We start from the raw sequence: 16,699 nt of genomic DNA on the forward strand, positions 1-16,699 counted from the left end.
GTTCACTCCAAGGTGTCGAATTCCTTTCGAATCCCCGCCCCCCCACTCCCCACCCCCCACCCCCCACCCCGTGGCTCCTGCAGGAGCCAGAGCACCAGCTGTTTCCTCTCGGGCAGATCTCTGAGGGGCCGAGAAGGGCCAGACCTGGGGGAGGGAGGGGGGAAGGGGCGGGTACCTTTCTCTCCCGTGGGGCCGACTCTTCCGGGCCGTCCGGGTGCACCTTTGTCCCCCTTCTGTCCGGCATCCCCTGTGGAAGAAGTCACCGCATTTAGGACCTCGTTCTGGGCTCACGCTGCAGTGTGACATGGAGAGGACTGACAACAGACGGCTTGTCACCGTATCTGAGCTACCAGCCAGGCCCCGTGGCCTCCTCTCCCCCACCCCAGCCCCCAGGAGATTTCATCTCTCATTCCGACCATCTCCCACCCCCACAGGCCTTCACCCCTCCTCCAGGCCCCCATCACGAGATCTCAAGTTGCCCCGCCCCAAACCTGTGTGGGCTCTGCCTCCGCCCCCCACCTTCCCTCCGGGGATGTTGCGTGTCCCTCTCTCCAGTCATGCCTCCGGGCCAGCTCGCTCTCTGGTGCACAGCCCTCTCTGAGACCCTCTCTGACTGCCCAGCTGCCCCTCCGCCCCCACGGCCACTTGAGGGGCCCAGGGGTCTCTCGGATCCCCCATGGCCAGGTGTCCTTCTGGCCACCCACCCTGCGTCTGGCTGATGCACCCGGGAAGAATAATCAGGTGCCCATGTCAGCACCGCCTGGTCCCTTCAGCACAAGCCCCCCACCCCCACCCCGCCACCTCCACCCCCACAGCACATGCTCCTGCTTGGGGGCCGGGCACCTGTGACCAGGTGGGCACATCCGCCTGATTCAGTTCGTTATCAAGGTGGGTCCTGCTCTCAGTCACTCTGTGTGCCCCCAGATGTGTCCTGCTCTCCCCCCACACTACATGCCCCCGCCTTTATCACGGGTCCGGGCATGTTTTGGTGGCAGTCACCCGCTGTTCTTTTATCTGTTGCTGATTTCATTCGGAACTGAAACAGGGAGATGGGCTGTAAAGTCTCCTGAGACCCCACACTGGCCACAAATGGACCCGATGGCTTTTCCCCAGGGATGAGTCCGTCCTACAACTTTCCTAGTTCCGGTGGCCACACTGATGCTCCCAGACTGCAAGCCCGGGCCCAGCTGTCACTTCTGCTTTTCTGTGTCCCTCATCAGCTAAATGCAACCCCCGCCCGGGTCTGTGAGGTCTAACTGGCCCACTCCCTGTCCTGTCCGTGTTCTGTCCCCGTCAGACTGGCCCTGGTGACTGCCCTCAGGCTGCCCATGCAGGACAGACGGGCACAGGACGCGGAGGCACCCGGAAGGAGCGGTGCAGGCGTGGCTGGAGCAGAGGACAGGGTCCCAATGTTGGGGGGACATCAGGGTCCCCCCAGTCCTCCCCCACCCCCCCCAACCCACACCTAAAACACAGATCCGATGATGTTATTTCCCTTCCCAAAACCAACAACAAGCTGAATGTGGTTACAAATAACGTCCCGTTTCTAAAGCCGTCATCCCCAGTAGGTCTGTAGCCCCCGCGTTGACGGCCACCTTCTCACCTGACTCTCCAGTTTGCACCCCCAGTTCCCTCACCAGCTGCCTCTTCTCTCCGGAGGCCGGGACCTCGTGCCACATCCCAGCCATTTTTATGTGGCTCGTCCACCTAATCGGGGTGGTGTTCCTCCTATGAGAGCACATGGGTGCCGCCTGCGGACGGGGCACCTGCCCAGGTGTGCACCATGCCCGCCAGCGTCTGCGTAACTCTGGTCCTCTGCGACTCTCCTAGGCACTCACACATGGGGAGACGCTTAACTGGGTTACAGGTTCCCCAGCGGGATTCCCAAAACTGATCATCTGGCTGGAAGGAGGGGACGTTCCATTTAAATTTAAGTAAACGAAGAGAGGGCGCCTGGGTGGCCCAGTCGGTTAAGCGTCAGACTCTTGATTTTGGCTCAGGTCACGATCTCACGGTTCGTGGGTTCGAGCCCCACATTGGGCTCTGTGCTGACTGCAGAGCCTGCTGGGATTCTCTCTCTCCTTCTCTCTCTGCCCCTCCCCTGCTTGCTTGTGCTCTTTCTCTCTCTCTCTCAAAATAAATAAATAAGCCAAAATATTTTTAAAATTTAAGTAAACAAAGAGACAAGCAAAGCGAGTGCCAACAAAAACTAGAAGACAGAGCTGGCATGTCACCGTCACCTCCGTGCCACAGCCAGGAAGGCTCTGGCCAGCCCCCCGGTGAAGGGTGTGCTGACATAAGCCTAGCACACATGCGTGGCCCTTAAATCTCTGAGTCGCTTGTCTTTCTTCAGAGAGGAAATTATTACAACAGCAATTCTTGGAGACACATTGAGAGACCAGTGGGAAATACCAACTAACAGGATGAACTCACCACCAAGAACGTGCAGACATTTGGGGACACCAACGTCAGGAAAGAGAAATAGCAGAGGAACAGAACTCTTGGGGCAGTCAGAGCCTGCTCTCAAATCACACACTGAATATCTTCATCAAGATAAGACATGGGGCACCTGGGGGGCTCAGTCGGTGGAGCGTCCGACTTCGGCTCAGGTCATGATCTTGCGGTTCATGACTTTGAACCCCTGTAGCTCAGAGCCTGGATCCTGCTTCTGATTCTGTGTCTCCCTCTCTCTCTGCCTCTCCCCCACACACACTCTGTCTATCTCTCAAAATAAATAAATAAACGGCTTTAAAAATAACAAAAGATGAGAGAATAAGTATCTATGAACAAAATGAAAAAGCACTGAAAAAGAACCAACTAGATCTTGTACACGAAATTAATTTTTAAATGGAATCACTCTACAGAAAGGCCGAGAAGCAGAACGGCCCATGATACAAGCTAGCTCCTGAAACAAGAAATGAGGCTGAAGAATTTTTTTTTTCACAATGCAACACGATGAGATAAAGAACTGGAAAGCTTTGTTTGGACTTAAAAAAATAAAATAAAAATAAAGCTATCAAGTTGAGAGTGAAGAAATGCCCCACCAGTTCCACTATCCACCTTAAAGGAATTCCAGAAAAGGGGGAACAGACATTGGAGCCGTGAGAGTGTGCAGATTTAACAGCTGGGACCTCCCGGCACCAGGGGAAGGTGTAAAAGAGCACGTGGCAAGCGCCCACGGAGAACCACGCAGGAGAGACGAGCAGAAACAACCTGGCCGTGTCGGAGTGACGCACGGAACATCGAGAATGAAGAGGGAATTGCGGCGGCTACCCAAGAGGAGCGGGAGGTTGTAAAGGCTTCCTGCGCGTGAACGAGAGTCAGGTGGACATGAGAATCGTCATTTGCAACGCGGGATGCAAGATAAAGTGAGATAAAATGAGGCAACGATTTCAACCTGAAAAAGCCATAATTCAGTTGAGCGATCAGAAAAGGCCCCTCTGATGAAGGGACTTCTAACTGAGACGGGCTGTTGCCAGGCAAGGAACAGGGAAAAGGGTGTGTGAGACGGGGGCGGGGGGCAGCGCCTGCACAGGTGAGGGGCCAGGAGACCGGGAGAGACTGGTCCACAGGAGCCCACGAGGGCGGGGAGAAGCCAGCGCTCAGACCTCAGGCTTGAGGGCCACATGAAGCCACCAGGGCCGTTACAGGGTCCACCCGCCGTGTCGGGGCAGAACAGCGAGTGTGCTACTGCAAGGGTCCCGGCGGGGGCGAGCGTCCATCGCCGCACGTGCAGCAGCAGCAATCTGCTGTCCGTGCCACGTCCTTGGCCTGAAACTCCTTGATGGCACAACTTCTGCCCGCTCTCCAGCAGCTTCACGCGCCTGCGTCTCACCTGGTCGGACCGGCGTGCGTAGCAAGTATCTGAGGCACCGACACACCCTCACAGCCCCGAACGGCCCCTCGTGTCCCACAAACCCCTCTTCCTAAAGCAGGAAAGGTGACTAACACGCATCATTAAACATGAGTCTTCCTAATAACATGGGTTTTCTTGGTCGCCCTCAGATAGTTAGAAAGTCCCTCAAACTTCGTTCTCCCCACGATTCTGCTTCCTTGACAACCGACCGTGTTAACCAACGTGTTGCGGCCACTACTGGTGGCAGATGCCCTGAACTCCTCTGTGGTCCCTGTGGCTCCGTCCAGAGCCCAGAGTCCGAGACCCTCCCCGCCACCTGGGCCGCGTGGACTCTCCAGCTCCGGGGACGGGACGCGCTGCGTCCTGGAAAACACCAGCCGCGTGGGTGTTGCTATGAGAAGCCGCGTCCCGCCCCTCGCCGTTCTCGCCCAAACTCGGGAGTGGCAGCGCTGGGGGCCACAGAAACCATCGGCGGTGGGACTGCCCCCTGGTGACCTTGGCCTCCTCCTTGGAGCCGAGCCCTTGATGTGCTTCTCAAGAACAAAGCTGCTTTCGCGGCACTGGTCACGGTCGGCAGGGTCCGAAGGGCCTGCTGTCTGCTGGTCTCAGGAGGTGGGGTGGCTGGGAACCTCTCCCCTCAAAACTTACACGCGTTCTGGGGCGCCTGGGGGGCTCGGTCGGTTGAGCGTCCGACTTCGGCTCAGGTCATGATCTCACGGTCTGTGGGTTCGAGCCCCGTGTCGGGCTCTGTGCTGACAGCTCGGAGCCTGGCGCCTGCTTCGGATTCTGTGTCTCCCTCTCTCTCTGCCCTCCCCTGTTCATGCTCTCTCTGTCTCAAAAATAAATACACATTTAAAAAAAACCTTTTTTTAAACGAGTCGTCTCTCTCTCCAAATGCACAGCGAACGTGCTATTGTTAGGTCTGAATAGCAGATACATTTCATCCCAAGTGCCAACACCAGTCGGTGCAGAAGGGCCGGCAGGAGTCGGGTCGGGAAAGGTTCTGAAGCCCAGTCTGGATCCGGCGACGGACAGGGGAGGCCTGTGTTCGTGTCCCCGTAGCGGCCCTCCCTCCGGGCCCGGCCCGTGGGGGTCTCAGGGACGTGTGGAGAACGAAAGAAGAGATCGATTACGTGCTCGTTTCTGTTCAGAGCGGGGCCTGTATCGCGCCCGTATTCTCACCTCCGCTGACGGACGCCCGCGCACCAAGCTGGCTCTCGTGGCCGTGCAGGCCGAGCGTGGCCGTCCCAGAGAGGGCAGCAGGCCGGGTCGCCCGTCACCGGGGCCACTCACAGGCGGGCGTTGAAGCCACCACGCCCCCGAGCCCACCGAGAGTCGCCGGCGCGTCTGCGCTCGGTTTCGCGCTCTCTGCCGCCGGGGGCGTCGTGTGGGGGCGGCGTCACGAACTCTCTGCCAGGTCGGACCAGGGGGCTGCATCCAGCGGCGAGGACGGCTGAGCATCCGGGCCCGTGAGGCCGCGCGCAGGGGGGCCGACCGAGCGGGGCCGGGCCGCTGCAGACGGCAGAGGGAGGGGCTCCTGTTGCAGGGGACAAAAGTCTGCCGCATCCTGAGCTTGCGTTGCTTACGAGCCCCGAATCATCTGGTCTTTTTTGGCACAGATTTCTCTCCTGTCCCCTCCCCCTGCTGCCCAGTCTAAACTGCAGAACGGTAAAATCTGGACGCCGAGTAAGGGCTCTCTGCATCGGGTCAGCCAGCTCACGGCCGTGTTGCCCCCTTGGTCCTGGGTCACCACGAGACCCCCAGGCCTCGCCCCACCCCCCCCCCACACACACACAGCATGGGGACAGTGGGAGGTGTCAGCGGGCTAATGAATGTGGCTGTGACGTCACTTCACAAGGTTTCTGTGTGTTCAATCGTCCCCTTGAACACATACAACCTGCCAGTTAAACCTCAATGAGGCTGGACATAAAAGCGGGACGTCCAGGTCATAAGGACTTCGGTGAGTGTGAGAAGGCGTTCTCTATGGAATTGTCCCTTTGGGGTGGCCAGGCCGGTCACTCTGGGGCAGGGCTGCGCTTGACCAGCATGTCTGGTAGACACGCTCCACGGCCCCGAAACATCCCGCACGGCTCCACATGACCTGGAAACGTGTCTTGTTACCTGCTAGAGGACAGGCCCTTGGGAGCACGGCATCCGGGTCCTGCAAGGAGCCCCACCCTGTCCTGCTCCCCGGGGACTCCTGCCTGGTCCACGCCGAGCTGGGGCCTACCGCCTCGCCTCCCACAGGTCTCAGGAGGCACGTGGCTCTGACTTTGGTGGCAGCCATTCTCGTCACGGGTCCACAGCCCCTAAATGTGAGTCTATGTTCTCCAACGATCTCCGTGGGGAGAGCCAAAGGCATTCCCGCAAAAGTCCCATCCGGCAGAGACCCGGGGTGCGCACCGTCCGAGTGGGAAGGGAGCAGAATGGAATTCGGGGGCACGCGAGGCAATCAGTGCAAGTCGTGGGCCGGCCCGTCCCGCCCTTGCCTCTTGCTCCTGGAGCGAGAGGCCCAAGCTCGCCCACCCCACGTGGGGCATGTGCCCTGGCCCTGATTTGAAGTCTTTTTATAACTCTGAACAAGAAGCCCACATTTGCATCTTGCACTGGGGCCGTCAAATGGTGGATCCCGCTTGGGAATCACGCTGTGGAATCTCTCGCCCGAGCTACGGAGAAACCAGGGACCTTTTCTGAATGAAGATGCCAGTCTGAGGGCCCTGACTCTTTCCCCTGTGCTGGTGCCCGCCCCCCACCGGGTCGGCCAGGCAAGCTCCACCGGGAGTAAATTATATGCAAATCAACAAGAGAAAAGTTTTGGGGGGTTTTGCTTGTTTGTTTTTTAAAGTAGGAATTTAGTGGGGCGCCTGGGTGGCGCAGTCGGTTAAGCGTCCGACTTCAGCCAGGTCACGATCTCGCGGTCCGTGAGTTTGAGCCCCGCGTCAGGCTCTGGGCTGACGGCTCAGAGCCTGGAGCCTGTTTCCGATTCTGTGTCTCCCTCTCTCTCTGCCCCTCCCCCGTTCATGCTTTGTCTCTCTCTGTCCCCCCAAAAAATAAATAAAACATTGAAAAAAAATTAAAAAAAAAAAATAAAGTAGGAATTTAGAGCTCTCAGGAACTGGCGTAGGAGCACTGGCTTCGTAGGCTGAGTGACCCAGTTTGTTTGGCAAATTGCTAAATGTCCCTGGGCCTTGAATGTCCTTATCTGCAAAATGGACCAGAGGCTGGGACGCCTGGGCGCCTCAGTGGGTTGAGCGTCCGACTTCGGCTCAGGTCGTGATCTCGTGGTTCGTGGGTTCAAGCCCCGCGTCGGGCTCTGGGCTGACAGCTCAGAGCCTTGAGCCTGCTTCAGATTCTGTGTCTCCCTCGCTCTCTGCCCCTCCCCCACTCACGTTCTGTCTCTCTCTCTGTCTCAAAAATAAGTAAACATAAAGAAATGGGCCAGATGAGATCTCACTCTGCAAGTCATTTGCGATAACGTGTGTGGTGCATGGACCACACGTCAGCAGTGGCGTGTAGCTTCAGAATTACAGGATCTCTTGGCCAAAGAAAGTGTGCACATTATGTAGTCCAACCCTTAATTTTGCAGATGGGGAAACTGAGGCACACAGAGGTCAGACACTGAGCTGGCACTCGGCCGCACACGGGAGGCTGTGGTCAGGGTTACCTTTGAGGCCCGGGACGAGGATGTGCAGGGAACAGGCGTCTTCCGCCGTCTGCTGAGGACGCCCAGACGGGAGCAGCCACAGGAAGGCCAGGCCGAGGAGAGCCAGACCCCTCCTCATCACGAGCGCGTGCGGGACGCTGACTCCTGCAAGAGGGAAGGGGACACAGTGACGGGAACTCAGAACCCGGGGCCAGGGCGCAGGTAGCTGTCGGGCCTGTCCCCGCGTTTAGGGCCCTCCCTCGTGGGCCTGTCCGTGCCTCCCCTGCCAGCCCCGCTCGGACCTCCATCCCGACGGCGGCCGCCGGATTCTCGTGTCTGCTTCCCTGTGGCGGATACTTGGTACACACGGAGGCAGGGCGCGGTCGCATGGAAAGTACCACACTCCTCCCAGCACAGTGGCCCCGCAGTCCCCGGGCCCAGGACCACCCCAAGCCCCTGAGGAGCCTGGCTCTGGGGCTGTGAACGTGCGTCTCCTGCGGTTTCCTAACTGGCATTACCGTAGGCCCCTGCATTCTTAAACAATATGTTGTGCAGTTTGCTCGGTTTGGGACTTTATAAGGCACCATAGTCCTCTGAGCCTCGACTGTTTTACTCGACCTTCTGCCCCAGGCTCGCCCACGTTGCCACATGCAGCTACAGCTCATCGATTATCTAAGTCTATCACCTACACCACCGAGATCAGTCCCTGGGGTGGGGGGGCAGGACGGGGACAGACCCTGGAAGGCGCAGGGTGCACACAGCTGGCCGTGCGTCCTTCCCCCAAGTGCTGGTGGGGAAGGCTTGGTGGCGACACCCAGACACCCCCCACTCCGAGACTTCTACGTTCACGTGGCACAGCGTTTGGGCACAGCCGCGTGCCCGGCTGCGGGCCAGCACTGGGACCAGTGCCCGGGCCGCATCACGGCTCTGTTGTCAGCCTGCGCTCACCTTACAGGGGAGGCTGGAGCCCCCGAGGCCCCCCTGAGGAGGAGCCATGGAGCACGAGAGGTCTGCAAGGAGCTGGGCCCATGTGCGGCAAGCACTTGCTGAAGACAGCATGATGCTGCCGTCACCACATGGCGTGAGGGCCCCGCGGCCTGCAACGGCTCCAGACAGAGGAAGCCAGAGTCTCTGAGCTAAGACGTCGGTGCCCTCCTTAGCGTGCCCAAGCTGTGCCACGTTCTCCATGAAAAGGACGCAGGCAGAAACCGCCTGCGCTCCGTGACACCTGCAGGGAGGCCCCAGCTCCCCTCTGCGTGACCATGGGGTGGACTGTAGAGGGTAGGGGTGAGGCTGATTGTCCCTCAATGGGGGAGAAGAGAAGGCCCACAGAGGTCAGCACACTGCTCCCGTCCCACCAGCCAGGGGACCAAAGATGGGGGACGAAATCAGCTGCCCAGAGTTACTCCTCGTCGGTGGGGACGGCGGGGTCAGGACCTGGGGCCTCCTGACGCACCTGACCTGTCCCCTCTGCTCCCGTCAGCCACCGAGCACCAGAGTGGGCCCACCTGCCCCCTTACATCACGATGCCGTGGCTTTTATTGTGTGTTGGTTTACGTTTGGTAGAGAGAAAAGGAGCCACCATTTATTACCTAACCCAGACACGTTGATCTTATTTAGTTCCCAAGACCACCTGAGGACCTCGCTTCTCGCTGTGAGGGTGGTGAGGCCCAGGCCGCGGGAGGCTGAACGGCCAGCGTCACACAACTGGACCAGGAGGCTGGCGCTCGGCCTGTGGCGCTCACACAAGTGACTGACTGCAGGAGGGAGAAGACGTGCGAGGTCGCCCACAGCCCACAGGGCTGACCTTTGCCCTTTCCCTTCTCTGCCGGCTGGGCCGGGGGTCCCGAGCCCGCAACGTGGTCGGGAAGTAGGTCACGCCCGCGGCTGGCAAAGCTCTCAGGGCACCCTGGCCGAGTGAAGGAAAGAATCCGTGAATGAACGAATGAACGAACGAACGAACGGACAGAAGTTCACAAGCACAACACACAGAATTTGATGCTCTTTTCCTGCTACTGCCTGTCCAGCTCCCCAAGGGTTTTCCATGCCTGACGTCCGCACGTGATTCCCAGGGCCAGCCCCTCGGACACACGGCCGCTGCAGAGCCAGGGGCCCGCGTGGACACGGCCTCGCAGTCCGTCTGCCACACGGCCGTCAGGGTCCCGGAATCCCTAACAGTTTCTGAACAAAGGACAGCCCGGCCTGGTCACTGCAGTGTGTCCTTCACTGCAAGGATCTTAGCTGCTTTAGAAGCAAAGGCTTTGGCTCTTTCCAGGATGTAGCTCTGAACAGTGTTTGATAGCGTAATGTTGTATGTCAATAATCTCTCAATTTTAAAAAAGTCACGGTGTGCCTGGGTGTCTCAGTCGGTTAAGCGACTGACTTCGGCTCAGGTCATGATCTCACAGTTTGTGGGTTCAAACCCCGCGTCGGGCTCTGTGCTGACGGCTGGAAGCCTGGAGCCTGCTTCGGATTTGTGTCTCCCTCTCTCTGCCCCTCCCCCACTTGCCCTCTGTCTCTCAAAAATAAATAACCATTAAAAAAATTTTTTTTTAATTTTTTTTTAAACATTTATTTATTTTTGAGACAGAGAGAGACGGAGCATGAACGGGGAAGGGTCAGAGAGAGAGGGAGACACAGAACCTGAAACAGGCTCCAGGCTCCCAGCCGTCAGCACAGAGCCCGACGCGGGGCTTGAACTCATGAACCACGAGATCATGACCTGAGCTGAAGTCGGCCACTTAACCGACTGAGCCACCCAGGCGCCCCCCAAAAAATGTTTTTTAAGTCACGATATGAGCTTCTGGGAAGCTCAGTCGGTTGAGTGTCCAGCTCTTGATTTAGGGCTCAGGTCAGGATCCCAGGGTCGTGGGATCGAGCCCCAAATCGGACTCTGCTGAGTGTGGAGCCTGCTTGGGATTCTCTCTCACGCTCCCCCTGCCCCTCCCCTACTTGCTCATGGTCTCTCTCTCTCTCTCTCTCTCTCTCTCTCAAAAAAAAAGAGTCATGACAAACATCTGTTCCACACCTGCTTTCGTGCGGAAGCCGATGGGCATTTGCTGGTATGTGGGGAGGCAAACAGGGTTTAGGTTTTGGGGTGTCAACAGCTGACCTGGAAACTTCCCCTCCGGATAGAAGGGGTGTGTCAAGAGACAGCCACGCTGCTCAGCCCGACCCACCGCCCTCACACGAGGCGGCTTGCTTGCCACCTGCCCAGCAAGGAGGTGCCCAGGGAGGGGAACCAGCGGAAGCCAGCCTCCCTGAGGCCCTCACTGCTCGCGCATCAGCAGGGCAGAGAGCAGGGCGGCCCTGGGTGGGAGCCCCTTCCCCAGGGTTCTGGCTCCCCCGCCCCGGAGAAGAGGAATTCTGTTTGTAAACGCAGAAGCTCCTGGCCTCCTTTAAGAATAACATCCTTATCTCCCGGCCAGAGACCAGGAGGTTCCCACCCTCCCTTCAGTGAAGGAAGCCAGGGTTTCAGAGGGGAGATGAAATTTGGAATTCTCAGTCGCCGTTCCTTATAAGAATGAAGGAGACGATGAAAACAATGTGGCTTAATCTGCCAAATGTACAGTGGTACGTTTTCATTAAACATCCACATTAGGGCCCACCATTTATAGACGGAGAACCACATCCAGGAGCACCGGGGCGCTGGGGCCCCCACCCCCACGAGGGGGTTGCTTCCTATGGTGACGGTGACGCTGATGAGGGGTCCTTCCCCAGAGCCCACCCGAGAGGCACACGCAAAGTCAGAGGCTTTTCCCATCGTGTTCTCCGACCTCTGTCTCCTCTCCTCACTCACGGACCTCTCAAGCTTGTGGATGAACCAGAATAGCCGTGAGAGGTCGGGGCGCGGCTCTGGCCCCCAGGAAAGTCCTGTTACACATCAGAAGTCCTGTTACGCACACACGGCGGCTTTCCAACTTTGCCTTTTAAATTCATAAGCACCTCCTAACTTCGGCCTCCAAGTTGTCACAGCCAGCAGGCCAGGAAGGGCCCCCGTCTCACCATGTCTCATCCAGTTTGGGAGACGAGAAACCCCCACTCCGTACCAGGCGACCCTCTCTGCGCTTGAAAGTGACCTTCTCTGGTCCTATCTTTGCCCACATCTGGCATTCCCATTACTGAACCCCAAAACAGAGCTACCGGCCACGGGTACAGGTTACTGCTGTTGTCCGTGCGGCCCCATGCTGTGACTGGCGATTCGGAAACTCACTGCCCCACCTCTCTGAATGTTTGCAGAGCTGAGAAGGCCTCCCCCAACCGTCTGGTAGCCGGCAGCCCTAGGCTGTCGTCAGTTATCCCCGGGAAGTTTCCACCACGAACTGGTGAATTAACAAAACGGTGGAATTCTAGTGCCTGTTTCACGTGACACCCCCATCATTTGTGGGGACCTAAGAACAGATTCCCGTCTGTTCTCCCATCTCTGGCCGTACCCGGAACCTCGCCTTGACCAGGTGACCCCCATCCTGCCCTCCAAGACCGCCAGGTCACCCGGCAGAGTGTCCCTACCTGCAGCGCACGCTAGGCGAAGGGGGCGTCCTGACCGTCGGGGACCCACGAGGACACTGCACCCGGGAGCCTCATGGCTGCTATTTACAGAGGCCGCTGAGCCCCACAGGCCAGGCGAGCGGGGCCCGGCTGTCAGGCTGCCCAGCAAATCAGGCTGCAGCCTTATCTGCAAAGAGCTTCCTGTTTGAAATACATCAGCTGCCCCGCGGGAGGGCGGCGAGGAGGGTGTGGGAACGTTGCAAACTCCCAGAGGTCAGGGCTCCCGGCAGACCACGGACCCGCCCCGAGAGTCCTTCCAGCTCTTCACCCCCGACGCCACCCCGACTGTCCTGGGTCTGTTCTGTGCTTCTCTTCTGGGAGGACGATGGGGATGCAGGAAAGCATTGAGTGGTCCTTATCACCTGGTGTCACATCAGACAGAAACACACGCAGCTGACATGCTTCCTCTCCCGTTCTCCGTGTGGGCTTTCTCTTCACAGCATTAACCTCATCTACTGGTCGAGACCGAACCCGCAGCGAGACCCCAGACTCACCGCGCTCACCGAAGCTTCGTATGTGCCCCCAGACTCTCTCTGTGCGGTGGGCTGGGCGGGTCCAGCTTCTGCACAGCCTGACTCTTGCGGGGGGGGGGGGGGGGGGTGCTTCTTTAAGAAAGAGACACACACATAAAATTAGGATCATAAAAAGCTACATTCAGGAGCACCTGGATGGCTCAGTCGGTTGAGCGTCTGACTTCGGCTCAGGTCGTGATCTCACAGTTCGTGGGTTTGAGCCCCGTGTCAGGCTCTGTGCTGACAGCTCGGAGCCTGGAGCCTGGTTCGGATTCTGTGTCTCTCTCTCTGCTCCTCCCCGGCTCTCTCTCTCAAAAATAAATAAACATTAAAAACATTTTTTTAAATGCCACATTCAATGGTGCATTTGTATTTATACCAAAAAGAGAAATCTTAAGATATTACAAATTTTGTAAAACCTGTCAAATTCCATGCACATCACAAAATCCATGAAAAAGAATTGATCCTTTATTAAAACCACCTAATAGCATAAATAATCTCACAACCTGGACCAAATGGGCCACTTCCAGGGAAACACAGGATCTACCACAATGGACCCAACATGAAATAGACGACTTAGCAGCCCCATAACAATGAAGGGAACTGAATTTGTAACTTAAAAAACTCCCAAAAAGGAAACTCCAGGCAGGCCAGGTGATTTCATACAAGAATTCTACCAAACTTTATTTTTTTTAAATTTTTTTTAACATTTATTTATTTTTGAGACAGAGCATGAACGGGGGAGGGTCAGAGAGAAGAGACACAGAATCCGAAGCAGGCTCCAGACTCCAAGCTGTCAGCACAGAGTCCCACGTTGGGGCTCGAACCCACAGACCGCGAGATCATGACCTGAGCCGAAGTCGGACTCTCTACCGACTGAGCCACCCACACGCCCCTTTACCAAACTTTTAAAGAAGAGTTAACACCAAGTTTACATACCTCTTCCAGAAAACAGAAGAGGGAGGAGCATTCACCAATTCATTTTATGAAGTTGGCATGACCCTGATACCCAAACCAGACAAAGACAGTACCAAAAAAAAGAAAGAAAGAAAACTGTAGACTGATAACCCTCACGAATACAGATGCAAAAATCTTTTTTTTTAATTTTTTTTTTAACGTTTATTTATTTTTGAGACAGAGAGAGACAGAGCGTGAATGGGGGAGGGTCAGAGAGAGGGAGACACAGAATCCGAAGCAGGCTCCAGGCTCTGAGCTGTCAGCACAGAGCCCGACACGGGGCTCGAACTCACAAATTGCGAGATCATGACCTGAGCCAAAGTCGGCCGCTTAACCGACTGAGCCACCCAGGCGCCCCCAGATGCAAAAATCTTTAACGAAATGCTGGCAAATAGGATTCAGCAATACATAAGAAAGATTTATAAACTGTCACCAAGTGGAGTGTTTCAGGGATGTAAGCTTGGGTCAATATTCAAAAGTCCAGCAGTGTCATCAACCGTAGTAAAAGCTAACAAGGAAAAATTGCATGATCATATCAACAGGTACAAGAAAAAGCATTTGACAAAATTCAACACACCTCTTCATGAAAAAGAAGTCTCTGAAGGGTGGGCTTTCTCAACTTGATAAAGCAGCATCAATGTTTAAATAAACCTACGATAACATCATACTCAGGAAAGACTGAACATCTCCCTCCTAAGATCTGGACACGGCAGGACATCCACTCTGACCACTGCAACGCAGTGCTGGAGTCCCAGCCAGAGCAAAAGACACGGCAAGGAAAGAAAAGGCACACGGGTCAGAAAAGAAAAACCGAACAGCCCCTTGTGCAGACGACAGAAGTGTCTGCTTGGAGAATCCCAGAGAGTCTACAGAAATTCCTAAAACCAGTAAGGGGGCTCAGCAAGGCTCCGAGTACAGCATGAACACACGGAAACCCGGGGCACTTCCGCGAGCGAGCAGTGAACACGTAGACTCCGAAATTAAAAATCATTTACAATCGCTCAAAGGAACGAAATGAACACAGAGACTCCGAAATTAAAAATCATTTACAGTCGCTCAAAGGAATGAAATGCCTGGATGGAAACCTCACAAAACACGTGCAGGACCTAAGTGCTGAAACAACGCGCCGACCAGGAAAATCGCAGCAGGTTTAAGAAACCACGAGGCGCGTGGAGCTCCGGGACAGGAAGGCTCCGCGCGGAAAGGAGGCCGGATTCCCCCCAAAGTGATCTACAGGCTTAACACGATTCCTATTGAAATCCCAGCAGGAAGCTTTGTAGACAGAGACAGGATTCTTCCAGAAGTAGAAGACAAAGGAAGCAGAAGAGCTAAAACAATTTGGAAACGAAGAATGAAGTAGGGGGAATCAGTCTGCCCAACGTCAAGATTCATTATATGGAGAAGCAGAGCAGGGAACCCACACAAATATACCCAACTGATTTTTTAGAGTTTTCTCGTCGTTGTGGTAAAATACACACGACGTACGATTCACCGTCTTAATCACTCTTCAGTATACAGTTCGGTGGTATTAAATACATTCAGATGTCACGTGACACATCCCATCCACCTCCATGATTCCTTCCCTCTTGTGAAACCGGACCTCCGTACCCATTAATGCCACAGCCCCGTCACACCCCCACCTCAGCCCCCTGGCCACCACTGCTGGACTTTCTATGATGTTGACTATTCTAAGACTCTCACATAATGGGAAGCAAGCAGTATTTGTCTTTTTGTGACTGGCTTATTTCACGGAGCGTAACGTCCCCAAGGTTCATCCGTGTGGTGACAGGTGTCAGAACAACTTAACCAACTGAAATCCAAACTAACACAGCCCAGCTTGACTTCACCCCTGCCCAAGGACGTTTGGCAGCATTCTGGAGATACCGTCACGCCGTGCGGTTGGGGGCGCGGTGCTGGCTTCTGGGGGGAAGGGGCCGGGATGCTGCTGAGAGTCCCACGGTGTTCTGGACACTCCCCACCACGAGGAAGAGCCACGCCCCAAAGACGCCCCTGGTGCCACGAGCGTCACCGGACGGGAGGCCTGAGACCGCAGTCCTGGGTGACGGCATACGGTGTCCCGAGGGTGCATCCCCTCGCGCACGCTCAACGCCAGCTGAGGGGAAGGTGCGGCATCCAGGTGCCAGCAAGGACCCCTGAGTCGGCCCCTATTCAGTCCTGAGCACTTGCCCTCTCACAAGGCACTGGCACTGTGGCTAGAGCGCAGGAGACAGGGCGGAGAGTGACAGCCCTTGCCCAGCTCATGCTTTGCAGACCGCGTGCAACGAGCAGACAGGGAGCCTGTCCCACGCCCCCCCTCCCCCCCCGCAACCCTCCTCCTGTCTCACCACTGACCTGGGACACCTACCTTGTGTTCTGTGTCCCGAATTGTTAAGGGCTCTTTCAAAAAGTGCCAAAACCTGAGAGTCACTCTTGGTCACAGAAGAGGTGGTAATATTATACTAACGTACCTGCCTCAAGTAGCTTGTAAATTGGAACCGAGTTTCAATGGGGAATCGTGTTTACGCCTGCCTGGCCAACAAGTACCGAAAAGTCATGAGAAATCACTAGGCACGTCTCCCTCCAGACCTTCTCTGTCTTCCGTCCCGCCCTCAGTTTTCTTCTCGAAAGCGTGCAAGTCACAGCCCTGGGCTCAGGCTTCTCCCGGTGAACCCCGACCCCTCCAGCAGCCTGGCCCCGCGCAGTGGGTCACAGTGAGAATCTGGCACGGCTCCCCAGAATTATTTACATCTCCCACAGATAGCGGAGCCATCCGCACACAAAAGCCGGATCAGGCCTGTCTGTCTCTGGACAGGAATTTTCCCTGGAGTCACCCGGCCGTGCAGCTGTGGCCGTGGACGCTGTCCGTGAGGCCGTTCACCGTGCTCCCCCCGTCCCAGGCCCGAAGGCTCTGTTTCCCCAGAGTTCCCTGAAAGCCTCCCTCCGCTTGCGTATCCCACCCCTCAGCCACACTGGTCACCGGTGGGCACAGACCCCAGACAGTCGGGGAACACTCGCGCCCACCGGGCCGGGACATCCAGCTCTGACTTCGCAGTGTCGCTCGCCAGCACGAGGGCTGTTATCCATACTCAGGGATGCTACGACTCACCACAACCTCTGACCACACCACAGCATCCAAGGTCATGGGAGCACCCGAGATCGCGGGGGGGGGGGGGGGTCTCAAAC

General features: G+C 56.5%; 1 protein-coding gene across 8 annotated transcripts in view; it reads right to left on the minus strand.

Moving 5' to 3' along the window:
• Positions 1-16,140, minus strand: part of COLEC11 (collectin subfamily member 11) — a 33,505-nt gene extending 17,365 nt beyond the window's left edge. For 2 of the 8 annotated variants that reach the window (XM_027077798.2, XM_027077796.2), the window contains exons 1-3: positions 12,009-12,167; positions 7,521-7,664; positions 176-247 (exon numbers count right to left, since the gene is read on the minus strand). In XM_027077798.2, the coding sequence (XP_026933599.1) occupies positions 176-247; positions 7,521-7,638 (190 nt within the window). In that variant the 5' untranslated portion in view covers positions 7,639-7,664; positions 12,009-12,167. Of the gene's footprint in view, positions 1-175; positions 248-7,520; positions 7,665-12,008; positions 12,196-15,984 lie in introns of those variants that run through there. The other 6 variants (XM_053201294.1, XM_053201293.1, XM_053201291.1 and 3 more) reach the window with 5 other exon arrangements.
• Positions 16,141-16,699: the final 559 nt, after the last annotated feature.

The sequence above is a fragment of the Acinonyx jubatus genome, chromosome A3 (genome assembly GCF_027475565.1).
Source record: "Acinonyx jubatus isolate Ajub_Pintada_27869175 chromosome A3, VMU_Ajub_asm_v1.0, whole genome shotgun sequence".
Taxonomy (NCBI): Eukaryota; Metazoa; Chordata; class Mammalia; order Carnivora; family Felidae; genus Acinonyx; species Acinonyx jubatus.